This window comes from Staurois parvus, unplaced genomic scaffold, assembly GCF_062004578.1.
Source record: "Staurois parvus isolate SC_StPar_1 unplaced genomic scaffold, SC_StPar_1.0 ptg000096l, whole genome shotgun sequence".
Taxonomy (NCBI): domain Eukaryota; kingdom Metazoa; phylum Chordata; class Amphibia; order Anura; family Ranidae; genus Staurois; species Staurois parvus.
In genome coordinates, this window is record NW_028317892.1 from 16,249,980 (window position 1) to 16,269,585 (window position 19,606).

At 39.7% G+C, this 19,606-nt stretch overlaps 1 protein-coding gene across 8 annotated transcripts in view; it reads left to right on the top strand.

The window, feature by feature from the left end:
- PTBP3 (polypyrimidine tract binding protein 3) overlaps positions 1-19,606 on the top strand; it is a 226,861-nt gene that overhangs the window by 151,018 nt on the left and 56,237 nt on the right. For all 8 annotated transcript variants that reach the window (XM_089670937.1, XM_089670941.1, XM_089670939.1 and 5 more), the window contains 3 exons: positions 1,528-1,689; positions 5,120-5,230; positions 13,945-14,119. In XM_089670937.1, coding sequence (XP_089527063.1) covers positions 1,528-1,689; positions 5,120-5,230; positions 13,945-14,119 — 448 coding nt within the window. The remainder of the gene's footprint in view (positions 1-1,527; positions 1,690-5,119; positions 5,231-13,944; positions 14,120-19,606) is intronic.

The following is a 19,606-nucleotide window of genomic DNA, read 5'->3' on the forward strand; positions in this document are numbered from 1 at the left end:
TATATATATATATATATAGAACAAGCAAAGAATGTACTAGCCAAATGGATGTTGAAGTTCATGGTTTGAGATTTTAAAATAAATAGTAGAATAATAATGAAATTCTCCCACCACTACCTTCTCCCTTTTCAAGTCATGGGGGTTATTTCGCTAAACTACTAAATAGTATTTGGCAAATGTTCACCTTTGTAAAAAATTCTTTCACATTTGGAAATTCTGAGTGAACATAATAATTTATTTAGTCCCATCAACCCCATAGTGTTACGCAGACCATACAAGGATTGAAATTCGGCTTATTCAGCAGGCACTGTCCACATGATCCATGTAATGGCAGGCTGGTTGTGCACGATTCATTCTATGAATTGACTTGTGTATAACCAGCTTTTTGTTTTTTTTCCCGAAGTTCAGTGCCACCAGCTATGACCAGCAACAATGATCATTGTATTCTGGCAGAGGGGAAGGCTTCTGGCTGTCAGAATACAATACAACAGCAGGAGGTTTCTCCCTTCCACCTTGAATGTGTAGATAGTGGAATTGGATCTTCTTTTTTTTTTTTTTTTTTTTCTTTTTCATTTAATCTGCTGTTTAAACGAAAAATAATGACCAGTCTATGGGCTGCCTTAGGATGAAGTGGTAACAATTTCCAAAATCTTAACTAATAGTTAGGAAACTACAGTGGCTTTGTGTAGCTCTGAGGAAAGTGTCCATTATTTAGGATCAAATTGTTTAGGGAGAGAATTGTCCTCAAGAAAATTCTTGAGTCAGTCCTGTCTGGATCTGTAAGTGTTGTATTTAATGTATATATTTCTAATTTGATTCTTCTGATGCTTTGCATTGCACGCGTAACTTTGCAGTGTTCCTGATGCTTTGTTTTCTTCTTTAGCTTAAGCACGAGGTGTGCTTGAATCTAAATTCAAAGATAAATTGAACTTTCAATGTTCTGATTTTTTTTTTTGCTTGAGGCAGATAGTACACAGAAAGGGATATCAAGCAACCAAAGAAGCCTTGAGGATAGTAAGCAGATTTAATGGCCATTAAGCTTCAGTATTTAATGCCTGGCTTCTGCAAAGAGGTTTCATGAAGCATCATGTTACAATGTTAGTCATAACATACTTGCCCATTCCCTGCAGATGTTAACTTTTAAATATGCAAAAATGGATGAATCTACTGTGCATGATTAAGGAAGTCCTGCATAGTAGATCCGTCTTTGCAAATTGAAATTTGCCGAGCACCTTTCTACTGTCTTCTGCTAAGTTGGAAGCTTGCTGGGTGCCTACTATACAAACCCATTGAAAATCCTCAATTATCCAGGCTACTTGAGCAGGGCTCATTGAAATAGTTGATAGCCCAAGGTTTGGAAGACTGGGCGTAACCAGTAACACACAAGAGTAAGGAAATACTAAATGGTTTACATCTTGTTTGACAAACTAAACAGAACCTCTTTGCCGTAACATCTTAAAAAAAATGTATAATGTATAGCTATATTACAGTTGCAACGGTGCAGTTTAATGTTTTTTTTATTTTCAGCGCGCTCAGGCTGCCTTGCAAGCTGTGAATGCCATCTCTGGGGGTCTGACACTCACAGGTGGTCCTACTGGCGAAGGTTTGATGTTGTCTGGACAGAGTCCTGTCCTCAGAATAATTGTGGAAAATTTATTCTACCCAGTCACTCTGGAAGTTCTTCATCAGGTATGGGGTAACTGAGGATGATGAAGAAAAGTACTCACAAGGTTTTATGAAGATAGATTTGCTGTGTTCTGTGAAATATTTGCAAAATTATGGCTGTCCATAGATAAGCAGATACTGCATCTCACATGACTGGCAGTGTGAGATCATTTCATCATTGCTCAGGCCTTTTATGATTTTGCTTGAAAAACTAGTATATATCCTTTTTTATTTATTTATTTTTTTAACAGGTCTGTCTCCTATAGGACAGAGTTTAGTTAGGTCCAGCTGGAAAGACGAAGCTGCTTCATAACTGCAGTATGTCTAGGCTCAGAGCATTTTCCAGAGACACGCACCTGGAGCAGGAATGAAGAAGGTTGACTGTTCCCCAGCCCCTCCCGCATTTCTCTTGCCATTGCTTGTCTCTGGAAAGTGCTGAGTCAAAATAAGCTTCTGTCATGCGGTTTCTGTCTCTTCATAAGCTGCTGATGAATAGACTGGGCCAGAGGGGTAAATGGTGGTCGGGGGCAGGTTGGACCTCATAGCTAGGATTAGAAAGTACCTAGACTCATAGGACAAATACTATGGGTTGATTTACTAAAGGCAAATATTGTGCACTGCCAGTGCAATTGATCTAGATCTGAGGGGAAGCTCTGTTGATGTTTATCATCCAATCATTTGTATGCAAAGATGCTGTGTTTTTTTATTTTTTTTTTTGATTTTCCCTGCATGTGATTGGGTATTCTTTGCAAAGTGAAGCTTTACCTCATTTACTAAGCTCTGGAGCAAGTGCATTCTCATACATGCACAGTATATTTTCCATTATTGTCCTGTAGGGTACAGAACTGTGTTTTTAAAAAAAAAAAAAAAAAAAAAAGATCTCCTTTTGATGGAAAAAAAGACAATAGATTAGCTGCAGGAATTTCCTAGCATGTTGCAGATTTAGGGTAATAACAAGCATTGTCAGCGCTTGTTTTCGTGCCAGTTTCAGATCACTTGGTGTTTGCAGGTCTCTTTTGTATATCCAAGGCCTAGTACACATGGGCTGAATGTCAGGTTGCATCGGCCGGTTCAGTAGAAACCAGCTGACATTTGACACGTGTATGGCAGCTGGTCTGACACAAACTGGCTGTTCGTCTTGCTTCTGTCAAAGGGGCATGGCAAAAAAAGTCAGTGATCTGCAAGGGAGGCAGTTTCCCTTGTCAGAACACAATAGCACGGCATGGCGATCGCTGTACTAACATCAGATAGTTAATACAGTGGCTCCTTCTGAGCTGTCAGGTTTTTTGCCTTTAGGTTAATGAGAAAAAACTAGTAGTGTGTACCAAGCTTAAGTATGAACTCTGTCACTTCCTGGAAAATCAGAATTGGAGAAGTAAATTTGGCTACTTCATATCTACCTTTGTCCTTAGGTTCAATTCAATTCCTGCTTGTTGGTAGTGGGAGGGATGGTTTGTAGTGATAATCCTTAATTTGGGGTGTAGTAGACTGGATTCTGTAATTGTCCTCTAATCCAATCTTTATCAGGACCTGTGTCAACTGGCTTTGATGGGCAATTGGAGGATCGTTTTGATATCAGTTTGAGACACTGCTGAGATCATTTAAAATTCATTGTATGTGCAGTTAGCCTGCTTCTGACCTTATTTAGCTGTTTTTGCATTGCCGTGAACTTTTATGGGGGAAGAAGTATTTCTGAATCTAGTCTGCACTTGCGTATGGGTATTTTGTATCCTAGTACAGGGGTCACCAAACTTTCTAAACAAAAGACCAGTTTGTTATCCTTCAGATTTTAGAGGGGCTGGACTGTGGCCAGTAGGCGCAGAAAATGTCCTAGCATCGGTAACCATGCCCCATCATTGTAGTCAGTGGAAGGAATAGCTTTCCATGATTGGTGAGAGGAATAGTGCCCAATAGTTGGTGTCAGTGGGAGGAATAGTGCGCCACTGTTGATATCAGTTACAGGAATTATGCCCCATTGTGAATGTCCGTGCCCCAAAGGCAAGCAAAGGGCAGCAGTTTGAAGACCAGTCCTAGTATCCTAGGTGCATCCTGTTTTAATCTTCCAGTTATCTTTGCTGGATAACCGATCATTTGGGGAATTCATAATAGGTTTCACAAAAGGATTGTGTGATGCTCCAACTGCAGCAGAACTGTCATCAGATCATAAGCAATACATTTTCAGATACTGTATAAACGTTCAGTGACTTACAGTTCATTATGTTTTCATTCTGAACTGACTAAATCCATCTGACTGAATAATACTTAGAGTATAGTAAGTAGTTTTAAACAAAGCAACCTTTTCTTTCTGAAAGTCACTTTTAAAGCAGAGCTACACTGCATCTGAGCATCACAAACAAATTTATTTTAATAAAACTCATCCATCCATGTTTCCATGCTTTTTTATGTTGAGAAATAACTTTGAAAAACACCTTCTAACATTTCTGGCTGCAGCCATCTTTGAGTAAGGGCAGATGATTCATGTAGCATTTAATTCCTGGAATCCATTTGCTCTTAGCTTAGGCATGTAGGCAGGAGGGTGTGCTTAGCAGAGAAAACCAGCTCTCCCCTCCTGAAGACTCCTGGGATGTATGATATCATTTGCCTAGGCAAAGAAACCAGGAAGTAACTGAAGAAATGTAAAAAAAAAAAAAAAAAGTTTAAAACAAGTAAATATGATTTACTTTATTATATATTTGCTATGGATAGCAGCAAAGTGATTAAAAATAGTCAATGCTGATTGAGAAAGTGAAGTTTAGCTTGACCAGGAAAAGTATGCTGAATTCATGTGCTGCAGGCTTGTCTTGGGTCTATGATTCAGGGTAATGAAGCCAGGTACAGCCAGGGAACTAGCATTTTAAGAAGGTCAGAAAAAGCAGCCTGAGTATGTTCCTTTAAATTAGACTCTTTCTAATGGAAGGAACGTTTTAAACAGGTTTTTATTCCATTTTAATTGACTTCTCGGCAAAATACTAGCTAAAGCTTCCAAAAAGTAGATTCATTTTTAATATTGTACAGTAAATGAGCAACAGTCCTTACTTCCTGTCGTTTTATTTAGCTTAGAAGCATTAGAAATTTCTACGTTCTAACGACGACAACTTTCTTCCTCTTTCTTCTCCTGGCTTTCTCTTTCTAATCCTCTAGTTCATAGCTAGATTGTCTTTAATTGTATTGCAGAGATCTCTATTACCATTGTCAGGTTGTGCAAGCAGAACTGTTTATGTTTAAAAAAGCAGCAATCCCAGAACCCAAACTTAAACCATATTTCATTTGATTAGACAAGTAAGATTAATTCATTAAAATGTGTATTTTCTGTGGTTTTCTCGTCTTTGTCCATTGTTATTGTTTAGCAGGCTTATAGCTGATGATTTATTTTTTAATCTGCCCTTTTTGTCATACTGGTCACAAGCATCTAATACCCTTAAACTGAGTGATTTTCCTTTCTGTTTTGTAACAGATCTTTTCCAAGTTTGGAACAGTATTGAAGATCATTACATTTACAAAGAACAACCAGTTTCAGGCCTTGCTTCAGTATGCTGATTCATTGAATGCGCAACATGCCAAAGCGGTAAGGGCACATGACGTGCACACTTATTGCAGGAGATTAGGAAAAAGAACTATATTCTTTCATCATGTTTTACAGTTATTTGTAAGTTTTGGCAGCCGTATGCTCTGTATCCACATCCACAAAGCTGCTTTGTGTAATAATGTGCAGTAAACAAAGACCTTTAGTAATGAATGAGCCTGAAATGCTCTGGGATTCAGCTCTACAATGGCTGACCTATTTTGCAACATTGAGATAAGTGACAATGCCAATGTATAAATGAGGGAAAAATCTATCTACCTAGATGTGTTTCACAAACTATCTGTCCAAGCAGCCTTTCTCTTTGGATGGAGATGATAAAGCAGTTGTTTACATGCTACTGATTAATTACCTGGCATTTGCAATTATCCTTTGTAAAGGGGAATTTATCTCCCTGCCTCACTATAAGGTGTCTAGTTGTGAAGGTCCATAAGCCCTATTCCATAGACGCCATGGTTCCCATACATTGCACTGATCATGACTACCCTGAAACAGCTGTATATAGTTTGCAATAAATGGCTGATTATTAGACTATATCTGTGCTATAAAGCAGTGGTTTTAGATCTACATTTGGCCATATTGACCCTAAGGGAATGATGTGCATGTCTGTGCCCACTATCCTATGATGAGCAATAAAAACCTTAATTTTATGTTTTTTCATTTCATTTGTAAAATTCATGAGTTGATTGGAAGAAAGCCAGTCACACGATTTTATTCATTATTTTAAATATTTATTTATTTTTTTAAATTGTGGTAAAGCTATACCACTGCTTTATGTTTAAACTATATTTATTACTTTTTCATAGAAGAAAGATACAAAACCGGTTCTATCCAGTATACAGCCTCAGCACATGAGACATTAAATCTCACATAACTCTATAAGATATAATGCAATATAGAAAAGTCCTTGCATAGATGTAGTGATTCTAAAAGAAAAAAAAATGTCATACTTTCCTGCTCTGTGCAATGGTTTTGCACAGAGCAGCCCTGATTACTAATCGTCTTCCTTTTGCCCCCCACCCCATGAAAAAAATATTTGTGCCTTAAAAACCACTTTAAGACATAGTGTAGATAAAAGATGTAACATCATGAAATAAAAGTAATGACATCAGTAGACATTGGTGCTTTCAATTTTAAAACCACTGCCTTAAAATGAAGCTTTTAGTGACTTGGGGTATGTTTGGACAATATAGCAGCTACCTGAGTCCCAGTGATTGCTACTGTGGCTTAAAGGATACCTACACACAAAAATGTAATATATTGTAGCTCACGCTCCTTAGTTGCGGTGGTTGCATTTGTTTTTCTTGTTTTTTCCAGATAAAGTACATTTTCAGCAAGTACAGAAAATGTCTGTTGATCTTGTCAGAAATGCAGTGGCCTTGTAACTTTCTGTTAGCTTAACATAAAATCACAAATATCCTTTGTCCTGGCAACCCTGACTCACTACATAGAAATATGAAATGTGTTATTTGCAGGATTATGAGGTGAAAATAAAGTAAAAGACAAATGTAGGCACCGCAGCTAAGGACTGGTAAGCTGCAGTATATTAACATTTTTGTTTTTGGGTACAGATACCCTTTATTCACACTGTTTAGATCAGGGGTGTCCAAACTTTTTTCAAAGAGAGCCAGATTGGATGAAGTGAACATGGTGGGGGGCCGAACATTTTCCGAGCATTCTTTGAACCATTACAATTAAATGCAAATAAATTATTTTATGCCAAGTTAATTGCAAATGACATACTTTTCATTTCATAACATTAAGATCAACTGACAGCTGAGTTTTCACAATGTATTGAAAATAAATTAAAAAAAAAACTTAACTGCACTAATGTGAAGGGTGAAAAAGGTAGCTGGAGCTGAAGTCTCTGCTCGGCAGCCGGGAGGGGAAGAGAAACACACTTCACGCTAGAAGCCCGGCCCTGACGTCACCGCCCTCTGTCGCTCCCAGCGCGGCGCAGTCACGCATGCGCACTGCTCTCAAGCAGAAGACTGTCTGCCACAGAAGGGAGAGCCGTGCGACAGCCGCATTTACACAGACCAGGGAGAACGCGCCGCAGTCAGGCATGTGCACTGCCCTCTGCTCTCAAGTAGAAAACTGTCTGCCATAGAAGGGAGGGCCGTGGGAGGGCCACATTACACAGAGCAGGGAGGGCTGTTGGAGGGCCGTATTAAACCGACCCCCGGGCCGTAAATGGCCCGCGGGCCGGACTTTGGACATGCCTGGTTTAGATGATGACCAGTGGCTGTGAACTGCAAGCCCGGTTACCTCTATTGAGATAAGTCTGGATGTTGTACATAATTTTTGTGCATGCTGACTGGAGCCAAAAGGACCGGTCTTGTGCGGGGAGAATTGGCGGGGTGAGAATATCTTTGGTGTCCTCTCCCCTAAAGCAAAATGAGCATTTAAGCCATGCAGTGCCAGCACAGCCCTCCCCAAAAATAAATTCCTGCACAACCCACTTCTGCCAAGATTTTATGAGCAGTTTTTCTTTCCTACCACTGTCTTTATTTTTTATTTTTTTTTCTTGTGTGTCCTTTTTTCACCACATCACAACGCCGCTGTAATGAATAGAACTGAATAAAGTGTCATTTTGTCACATTTCAGTAAAGTTTAGTTTAAAAGAAAAAAAAAATACTAATTATTAAAAAAAAAAAAAGTTGCTGACTTTAAAAAAAAAAAAAGTAGCCACTCACCTGTCCTTCGGTCCAGCGGTGTCCTCCCTGCAACCCATTTCACCTGCTTTCCTGTGTTCCAGATGCTGGCATCTTCAGTGTGGGCACACGACTGTGACAGCTTGCGGCTTCACAGCCTGGTGCCCACTGCGCATGCATGAGTAGCACTGCAGTTCCTGAATGGCCCCGTAGTCTTCTAGAACCTGTCACGTGTCCCAGAAGACTATGGGGAGGGGAGGGTGAAAGGACAACTTCCTCTTCCGATCGCAGCAGAATTGGGAGCAGGTACCTGTCAATTTCGGGTACCCGCTCCTGAAAGGTGCCAATCCTTTAAAGCGGAACTTCCACTTTTGGGTGGAACTCCGCTTTAAGTTAATATGTAATATTCTGCATGTGATATTCATCTACAACTGTTTTTTAAAAGAGCAGGTCAGCATTTTGCAAAGAGAAGTCATACATATAATATTTATCATAGCTCAAAGTAAGTTATTGTGAAAAACCAAACAAATGTACCTAACAGAAGGTTTATTGATTAGTGCAGATAGGTTTCCTTGTTTTGCCCACATCATAGCTTGAACAAGTTTTTGAACATCTATGAAATGTAATTGCTTGTTTACTTGGAAATAATGTTGTGATGTTACATCTGTAGATTTCTGTGTTTACTTTCATCAAGGGTCACTGTCTACATGTAGCTTGTTCTTGCACTGCTTGTAAGGGTTTGCTCTAAATGGTGTGGTTCATTCCTTGCTCCAAAACATCTTCTTAAATTAACAAAACTGAGCCCGAATTTGCCGTGAAGATTGCTTATGTGTAGGACTGAGTGGGAGTAATTAGTGTTACTTGTTTGTATGGTTCTGTGTACCGAAACCCTGTGGAAAGGTAATAGGACATAAAAAAAAAAAAATCACTAAAACTGTGCAGCTGGCTTGGCCAGTGCCTTACAATGAATGTATAAATCTGTTACTAGCCATTTAGAATGGTATTTATAATAAACAAATTGACAACAAAAATCAAGTCTATAAGGCACCACTGCCTTTATCATGTAGTGCAGCTTTTAATAATATTTACCTTCTCAAACCATGAGGAAGTGGGGTTCTCTGGTAAGCACACCAGCTTATTACTCTGCACACTGCGGTGAGCTGTTCTGCCACTCAAAACCCATGCACTGCGCTCTGTACCTTTCAGAGCACTGCATTAAACAGCCATGTCTGCTCCTTGGGGCATTAGAGTGTGCTGCCAAACCATTCCAATATGTTAAGGCTGCCTTAAAATGAAAACCTGTTTTTTATATTTATATATATATATATATATATATATATATATATATATATATATTTTTTTTAAGCAGAGGCCCTAGAGAATAAAATGGTGAGTGTTGCAGGTTTTTATGTTACACAGTATTTGTGCAGTGGTTTTTCAGACGCTTTTTTAAAAAAAAAATGCACTTTAATAAATTTTAGTGTACAAAAACACAATATAATACCCAATTGTTTGGTAAAATATAAAAGATGATGTTGCAATGAGCAAATCTATACCTAACATATCACGCTCAAGGAATGAGGCTAAACTATGGTACCTAAAAATCTCCTAGGCGACTCATTAACTGCTTTAGTACCGGGCTATAAAAAGACGGCTACAGCATGATTCTCTTGTTCTGGGAGGGCATCTGTAGACATCCTCCCAGAACTCCGCACCAAGTAGTTGTCAAGAATGACATGATCTATAGGTACTGTATATCAGACAGATGTAAAACAACACTGTCAATGGTATACTTGGCAAATAAGAGAAGTTCAGCTGGTTTGGAATGAACTGAACATAAGGGTAAAAGCAAAGCAACCTACAAGTGCAACACATTTTAGGAACTTCTACAACAGTGTTTGGAAGAACAATATTTGATTTCCATTTGAGAAAGAATGCCCCTAGAATGTTTGGCTTTCATATCCCCAAACAGCGCCCTTTAATACAAGTTCTTACTTGTTAATGCTTTGCAAAAGTTTTATTTAAAGTTTTTTTAATCTGTCATATTTGTGGCCAATGTTATGGGTTGCAAATGGGCAATATCCGTTTCCTAACTACAAGAGGACCAGGCTGCAGTCAAACATTAACGAGAGCATTAAAGGAGCTCTTTTGTCTGCTGTTCTCCTGTTGATCACAGGAGTGCAGTTCATTCTGCACTCCTGCGACCTGTTTTCAGCTGGCAGCGAGCTGAAGTCACTCAGTAAGTCCAGGCTGGGGAGAGCCTGAGCCAGCCACTCCCCCTCCACAGCCCAGCGCTCCAGTGAGCTTGTGGGGGGGAGAGCATACAGCAGTGACTAACTCTCTGCTCAGAGCGGTGGTGAGTACTCAGTAATTAGCGGTCATGTAATTGCTGAGCTCTCATACTTGGAGCCGGTGGGGTACAGATGCAGCATCGGAATGATGCTGCATCCACCTAGGTAAGAGAGATTTGGGGGGAAAAAAACCCCACATTTCTTTTAAGAGTGGCCAACAAGTCTAGGGAGAAGAATACTGAATTTAAATTAAACAGGACATAGGTTATGATACTATATAATTGAGCAGTAAGCGAGTTGGAGATGAGCCCCCCTTCCTGTATTAAAAAGAAAATCAAAAAACATATATTGCCAAGGTATACATACCCTCTCCATACTATAGCGCTGTCCCCGACTTCCTCCTCCTCCTTCAAGTGCCACTAGTTCTATATGGGCAAAATGATGGTAATCGTTATGTCATTCTGCCATTATCTGTGCATCCAGAATGTCATTAACATTTTGGATAGACTCACAGATTGGACTATGATGTGTTAAAAGCCAGGTAAAAATTAAGGGAAAAACATTTCCACATGGAAGTTCTTTGTGAATCTGGATGCAAAGAATTGTATTGTCTCGTAATTTTATTGAATGATCTTTAATTTAAAAAATGTATTTATTTTTTTTTTATTTAGTCTGCTCTCTACGAAATGTTGCAGATTTTATCATATATCTTATGAACTATTTTTGTCCATTTTTTAAAAAAATGCCCCACACTGATAGGGCTCAGAAAAGCCTTTATTCCCCTAAATGTGCATTTCACTTTATTCAAAAACGAGAAACAACTTTTCCTACAAGCTGTTGCCATTAATTACCTACTTTTTGGGCCTGCTTGTCAACCCTGAGTGACCCAGTTTATAATCGCCCTTCTATAAGGGCCATGTGCAGTGTCTCTGTAGCAAACTGAATGCCAAATAAAGGCAGACAAGAAATGATTACATGAGCTATATTTTACTAATGGAAGAAAATGTCTAGTACCTTTTTTCTCTGAAGGTAATATTACTGATATATGATCCTCTAGAGGTGCTAAACAATAAGTAGTATACATAGAAAAATATAATGTTTCTGTTTCTGACTTCCCTGACATCTGGTTCTAATCTCTGGCATTTTCAGGCCCAGGATCAGGATACATTTATGTACCATTCTGTCTCAGCAGTTTGCCCATTAGAACACACATGGATCTAGTTGTGATAGTCATAAAGTGTATAATGTTGCGTTTCCTCCTTGTGTACCCTTTCACCAACCCTCTTGTTGCTTAAAAATCCTTTCTACGTGAAATTTTAAACTTCAATCACCATTATGCTATTACCTGGCTTGTATTGTACAAAATTTTAACTTTGCGCTTATTTGTTCAACCTCTCAAAGTAGTATAAGGATTAATTCACACCAGGCGCTACATTACAACACTGCAGCTGGTGTGTGGTTCACCTTTTTTAATTTTTAAACCAACTTTATTGAAATGTGTTATAGTGACATTTCATGAAGTTATATTGGCTGCCATGCTGTGGAAGACAGTGGGTTGCCTTGCACCTCATTGCACTGCATTGAAAACAGACTGTCCTTCTTTTTTTTTTTTTTTTTTTTTTTACCGCACACCACTTCAACATGGTGGTGTGGACTAGGCACATAAGCGACAAGACACTTTGCTGTGGGACTGCACTGGAATAACCACCCAATACAATCCCACTGCACCTAGTGTGAATAGACCCTAAGGCCTCATGCACACGCACATATGAATAAGTGCTCCAAATATGCTGCCAGAAAAAAATGTCTCGTTGCATTTTTGCACCCATATTAATGTAAACTCATTTTGTTGGCTAGATTATTTATTTATATACGTGCATATTAGACACATTTACGCATAAATTGTACTGAAAAACTCCTCTGAATGCAGGTTGGGACATTCTTTTAATGTTCCTGAACACTGCTCTAAAATATGCCTGTAAGTGACACAGTGTACAGTCTATAGGCACATTGGATAACTTACAGCTGCTTTCAGAGATTTACAAAAACACACAGGACTTAAAAAAAAAATGCTACCTTTACAGGCACTGGCTTTTTTTTTTTTTTTTTTTTATACCTGTAAATGCCTTTGTTAGCCCATGTGTCCATTCACACTTAGGAGTTTACAAGCACAAGTGTTAGTGTTGCTAAATCCACAATAGTAAAATCAATCTGTATATGCAGTGAAGTATGCTTGTTATATTCACTGTGGAACTTAAGGGGTTAATTCTCTGCATTGTTTAAAAAGGATGTTTTGATCTTCTCTGATCCTTCTCTTTTTCTGGTGTCCCAAATCTTATCTGTTGATACAACAGAGCTTGTGCCAAGCTGCACATGCTCAGTTTGGTGTGTATTGCTAGAGAGTATTTTTTTCTTGGGTTAATGCATGTGATCAGAATCAGTTCTGTCCAGATAGAGGCTCAGGAGTTATGCAGCCTTCTAGACCAATCGGACGAGTGAAAACTCTTCTTACAAGCTTTAACCGGTGCTCTGCTGGACACAGAAGTCACAAGACTGCTCTAACTGCTAGTAAGAAAAGATATTTAGCAGTTTATATTTATTAAAATGATTGCATTTCCATGTTCTGTATACTGTGAGACCAGATATAGTGAATGCAGGGTTATGGGTTTAATAACACTTTAAGAAGAGGAGCTTTTGAGCAGAAAAAAATGTGCATAAACACTAGGCACGTTTAAGAATAAATTAATATTTTGGCCAATAGAATGCATTAATGCACAAATGCATGTGAACCTACAAAAACGAATGAGCAATATGCGGCTTTTACCATTATGTTTAAGCTGCTTTTCTCCTGCCAGAAGAAAAGTCGTTCAGAGGAGCTGAGCAAATGCCTGGTGCGCATGTGGCTATATTTACTTTGGCCACCTCTTTTTTAGCTGGGCCGCAAGTAAAATTAAGCCAGCCATTCTCTGGCTTATGGGCAACTGTATCCACCAACAGGGCATTCTGTTGGATTATCTTGATGCTAACCACTAGTTGTAGTGGTGATTATCTTAGACCACTGATGGTGATCTTTTCACTTTGATTGTCATATATATTGCATTGAGTTTGTATTATTGCAAACAATATACAAAAATAAGACTTGTAGTAAAATGGATTTCATACACTACCACTATGTTTTTGGATTCTTGTACAAACTGAACAAGAAATCCAAGAAATTAGTACAACATGTAGCCTCAATGTAGGGCGTTTCTATAAATTAGGAATGAATCAACGCACCCAAACGCTTAGCGATTTCAAAGCTAGATGTATTATACAATAGCATAGTAAATAGCCGAAAGCAAGGTGAGCCTTGACTTGATAAAGAACTTTTCCCATCTCTTTCACCTCCATCAATTACGGGGGGGTTTTCTCTTCACTTGATTTTGTAGTGGCATTTTTGCTGTGCTGGGTGCCCCCCCAGTGCTATGCTTATGTACTTCTCGCAGTAGTTTGGAGATGACATTCTGGACAGTATTACATGTACACTATATGTATCTACTATCATTTGGGGTCTGAACTAGTTATTTAATTTGTTGATAGTTGTATTAAAATTTTCTGAGCAGTCTTATGCGTGGTCCACGCTTTTTTTTTTCATTCAACCAAGCGGGCTGACCAAAAAAAAACCTGATAGATCTCTCTATTTAATATTGGTAGTTTGAGGTGTATTATTGCTATGGTTTGTAAGCTTACCTTTAATTTCTTTTTTCTTCAAAAGGCACTGGATGGGCAAAATATTTATAATGCATGCTGTACTTTACGCATTGAATTCTCGAAGCTGACAAGCCTTAATGTCAAGTACAACAATGATAAAAGCAGAGACTTCACTCGCCTTGACTTACCAACTGGAGATGGTCAACCATCACTTGATGCAACCATGGCTGCGGCATTTGGTAAGAATTGCTTACATTTTATCATTTTATTTGCTCATAGGTTATCACAGTATCTAAAGTAGGCAAGAAAAGTAACTTATCATTGTTTGATATAGTAGCAATTATATGGATATCATATAAATTATGAGGACCACAATACTAAGATTAAAAGAAGACCTAAAAAAATCCAGACCGGCAACTAACACTACAGCCTTATTCACACTGGCACTATCAAACCTGGGTTTATATGCATTTAGAAGTAGTCTTTAAATGCATTGTAATATGGGGAACCCGGGATGATCAGCCGTGCGTTTTGTGTACATGAACCACCTTTATCGTTCATCACAGGACACAGAGCAGCATTCATGACTATGTGGGTTATAGGCCACCCCTAAGTGAATGGACACTGGCCGACCAATCAGAGAGGAGATGCTCCCCTATAGACCCACTCCTACACAGGAAGTACCTCCAGTTTTTTTGCCAATGTCTGTAAGGTGGATGGTCACTGAAAGTGTTGCTGTGCTCTTGGAACATACCTGAAAGTCCAGAATGGTTCCAATAGAGTATCGGGGACTTTAATCAAATCCATTTGGAAGGCTATGAGCTAAAATGGATATTACCAAAGTCTTGCTGGATAAGGAGAAGCATTCTCTAGGCCTTTCCTGTAATGCAGCCTTATGGCGCTGGACCCTGCAGAGATGGAATCTTTTTTAAATCTGACCAAGGCGCTTCCAGCGGAGTGCTATACGGGTCCAAGGCAGTAGCCCCTCAGCGTGGGGACTAAGTCCTTGAAGGTCTGTATGACCATGCCCATCATGATGGGTGAAGGTTGGTGCCTGACGGCAGTCAGGGTCCTGCGGCAGGACTGATAAGATATCTCCTTTTTTCTATCTGTAAAGAGAAACAAAAGCCCTAAATGAGAGGGAAAAATAGAGGTGTTGTGACTGTGAGTTTTCACCAGGGGTGAAATATAGGAGAGGGAGGACCTCCTCCCTGATTGGTCGGCCAGTGTCACTTCACCTATGGGTGGCCTATAACCTATATAGTCATGAATAGTCTGCCCTGTGTTCCGTGATTTTCTCCAATAAATGGATTTTACAAGTAAGCATGTACAAAAAAATCCAATTTTATTCTCCATTTAAAAACAAGCAAACACACCAGCTTCCTTCACCAAAACAAACTAAAAACAGTCCTTATTTATGGTATGATGAAAATAATATATTGTTTCACCACAAGAATACCAATCCCACACCAGGGTGTTTAGGGTCTGCTTGGAGGTGCCACAAGAGCCGCAGGAGTTCACTAACCAGTGTGTCAGTGGCCAGACAGTTCACAATTGGTCACAGCTGTGAAACATTCCACGCTACCTCAGACAGGTGATGACTCCTCCTTCTGGTTCTTTTCAGGGCTTCCCTACAGGTGGGTTAACCCTTTTGGGACCAAAGTTCCTATAATCGGGGTTTGAAGGATCTTTCCCAGCCACAGTCTCTCCAAGGCTCTGAACTCCAAGTCCCAAATGAGGACTTGCCAATCTAGCGAATACTGTAAATCAGTCCTCTCCTTTCCAAACGAACTACTCCGGAACCCCTCAACCTGCATGGCTGAGAACCCCTGTGTACAAAAAGGTGTTCCCATCACCCCCTTTATAGGGACCACAACCCAGATAGTGGGGAAACACACCATCTATCCAGGACCCTTCCTCGATGTCCTGTACACCATATAAATGCATGTAATTTTTCTATTGTGTCATCCAAACTGAGCGATTACCTGCATTTAGGTGTGGTCAGTTTGGGGAAAGAATTCTCTGCTAAATGCAGCTAAAACCACTTTAAAGTGAGAACATCTAAAAGCAGAGAAAATTTACTTTGGAGGCATAAAAGTTTTTTTTTTTTTTTATGCCTCTGCGTTTTAAGTTAAAAGTTTAAGTTAAAAACATTTTCTAGGGTAAATTTAGAATTGCACTTTTGAGTTTAACAGCCTATTTTGAGTTTGGAAAATACTTGATGATTTTATTTTAAATGTTCCATATGCCTCTTACCTTGGATAAAGTAGAAAGCCACCCATGATGGGTGCTACAAAAGTCCCAAAAGTATAAATGGTCAACTTTGGCTATGGTTACGCCCTTAGAAGTTTAGGAATTCAAGATGGCCATGCACTAACTGGATCTTTCATCCACAATTCTGATTTATTGGTCACTGCATAGGTAGTTCCTAATTATTTGCCATAAACTATGCAGAATAGTATTTCATCAGTGCTATATCATGAGATAACTAAGTGAAGACATTGTCTAATCAGTTCTTCATCTATGCTCAAGCATTTAAAAAAAAAAATACTGGCCAATTGGCATGTGCATGAAACCACACTTTTCTGAGTCTACAGGGTCTCACATGACATACTTTTAGCTTTTCTTTACAGGGACGAAAAAAATGCGTTTACAGTTGTTTTTATTTCCAGATCTGGACGCAGTTGCATTGTTTTCAGTGTAAACATGCACTGCGTTCAAATCCATAATACTGGGTCCAAATGTCTGTGCCTGAGAACATGCGTATACCATAATTTTCCCAGGAACTTTTGGTCCTTGCCTGATGATCAGTAACATTTTTATGCCCATGGCCTACAGTGTGCTGTGGGAGTGTATCAGGGGTACTCTACAAGGGGAATAGATTCTATAATCTTCTCCCTTTGTGAGTTTATATCTTAAAGGGAATTTGTAATATTTTGGCATGCATTCTTTTTTTAATTTTTGTTCAAAGCAAAAAAAAATTACACAAGGCAAATAGTGTAAAAAGTAAGGTAAATTGATCTCCTTTTTTGCGTCTGTTCACTATACATTTGAACGAGGCAGAAAAAGGACACAGCCCCTTGCTTTGCTAGCTCATGCAGGCCATATGCATTTTCAGTTACACAGAAACAAGTGAGCAGACAGTGCTGGGCTATTTAAACAAATGATCTGGAATGCTTTGCAAATGGTCTGCTTTTTGAGACAGGCATTGGTCTTGCACGATTGTGCACTCAGGGATGTATGTTAGAAGCTATAAAGATCTGTGCAACCATCCATCTGTCATTGATTTGAACAGGTTGGCTGCATGTGTCTGCACGGACCACCTGTGCCACTCGAGCAGGTAAACACAGCCCTCTGCAGGGGTGTACTAAAGAGACACCTTTGTAAATGTTTCCTTACAATATATTTTGGCTCAGAGGGAAATCTCTACTCAATATTCCCAAGTTTCATAAATTCAATCAAATTCAAAATTCATTCAATATCAAACTGTTTGAACACTTTAACATGACCATGAAACAGTTCCCTGCTATATAGAGTAGCATGTAACTAACATTGCTCAATGTTCATTGCCTGAGTAGCCTTCCCATGTCAACCTGGGAGTGTGATGAAGAGCAACATTAACCACTTCCCGACTGCCTACCCACAATCTACTGCGGACGGGCGGTAGCTGCAGGCAAAGCTACATACCCATACGTCTCTTTGCTCTTCCGCGTTTAGAGCGTGCATGCGCACGCCCCCCCCGCTGACCCCACTGTCATTTATTGTAGGAGATGTATGTCAGCAGGTTTTGGCCGGGACTCTGCCGATCTCCTACGGCGAATGGAGATGCAGAGCTTTGTCTGTATTTGTAAATACAGGCCCAGGAACTAACTGGTTCTTCTCTCCCTGGAACAAAATGAAAGAAGAAAGAGACATCACATGTGAGTAAAAGCAGCACACTCCACCCACACACAGTAGAAAAACATTTTATCCCCTTGGTTGCCACATTTAACCCTTTGCTCCCTGCCAGTGCCATTATTACAGTGTCAGTGTACAGTATTTTTCACTGATCACTGTATTAGTGCCACTTTTTTGGGCCTAACCCTCAACATGGGCATTACAAAAAGAATGAGTTGCGGTTGTATTGGTCCACAGACCCAATTCATCATATGCCTGTGTTCTCTGCTGTCCTAGCCAGGCATTGATAAGGGACGATAATGCGCTTCATGCATTTCAGTGATAACACTGTTTTTCTCGGGGTGACCCTGAACATGACCGGCTCTACAAAATTCAGCCCCTCATAAACCACCTCACTGAGCAATTTGCAGATGTGATTATGCCCCAGCAAAACATCTGCGTGGTTGAGTCTCTCATTCACTTTACTGGCCGCCTTGCATTCAAACAGTATATCCCTAGCAAGCATGCCAGATATGGGGTCAAATTGTATAAGCTCTCTGAGAGGGCCACAGGCTATACGTACAAATTTAGGGTTTATGAGGGAAGAGAAAGCGAAGTAGAGCCCCCCCTGACCACCCAGACTACATGGGGAGCAGTGGCAACATAGTTTCGGACTTGGTATTGTCTTTATCCCGTAAGGGGTGCCACTTATAGGTGGACAAATTCTATACAAGTGTGCCACTGTTTAGACATTTGTACGATCTTGGAATTGGCTCATGTGGCACCGTATGACCTAATCGCTGCGGCTATCCACGACTTAGGGGTAGAAAGCCTGCTTGAGGAATGATTAATTGCTTGCAGTGAAGTGAAAGGACAAATGGGATGTTTTCGTCCTTTCTTCCATTCACGCAGATGCAACAGTCCAAATTAGCACGGTATCTGGCATTGTTGAGAAACCCCTGTGTCCACGACTATAACCTTAACATGGGAGGGGTGGACTTCAATGACCAAATATGAATCCGTACCTAGTTTCCCGGAAAGCTTGACACTGGTACAAAAAGGTTTATTTATTTCAATTGACTATATATAACACTTTTGTAATTTACAAAGCAACTGGACGAAGTGGATACTTAAAATTTCAGGAAGAGATCATCACAGCCTTTTTGTATCCGGAAGCTGCTGTGGCCCAATCCTCAAATCCAGATGCAGTTAGCTGGCTTCATGAAAGGTATTTTCTGGGTGTCCTCTCTGGTACCCCAACCCAAAGGTCATGCCAAAGATGTGTCTGTAGCAGACACAGAATAAGACGCGACACCCTGCTTTCATCGCTACCATACACTAGTGGAGTAGTATTATAGGGTACAGCACAACACAATCCAGGGCACATATTCACCAGTCTCACAAAGGTTCTCAAAAGATGATAGGAAACTGTCCATCACATTTTGAGAGACGCGGCGAGGCTGTTACAAAAAAGTAAAAGAAATAAAAAATAAAGTTAAATAAAAAATAAAAAAAAGTTTTTATTGAGTTGTTCTATTGTTACTTTGTTTTATTGTTGACCATTATTTGCTTTACAGGAACACCATTCAGCATTTGGGGGGGGGGAGGGGTTGGTGCTATCCTGGCATTTCAGGGCCTCTGAAACGGTGATAGGTAGTGAGGAAGTTGTGCACCTTCAGGCTTTTCAAAGTGGTCATTGGATTTCAGGCTCCTGTATGTGGCTAGGCTGTCAAAAAGTCTCACATGTGGTATCCCCAAACAGAAATAGCAGAATGTATTTTGGGGTGTAATTCCACATATACCCATGACATGTGTGAGCAATATATCATTTTGACAACTTGTGGAAAAAT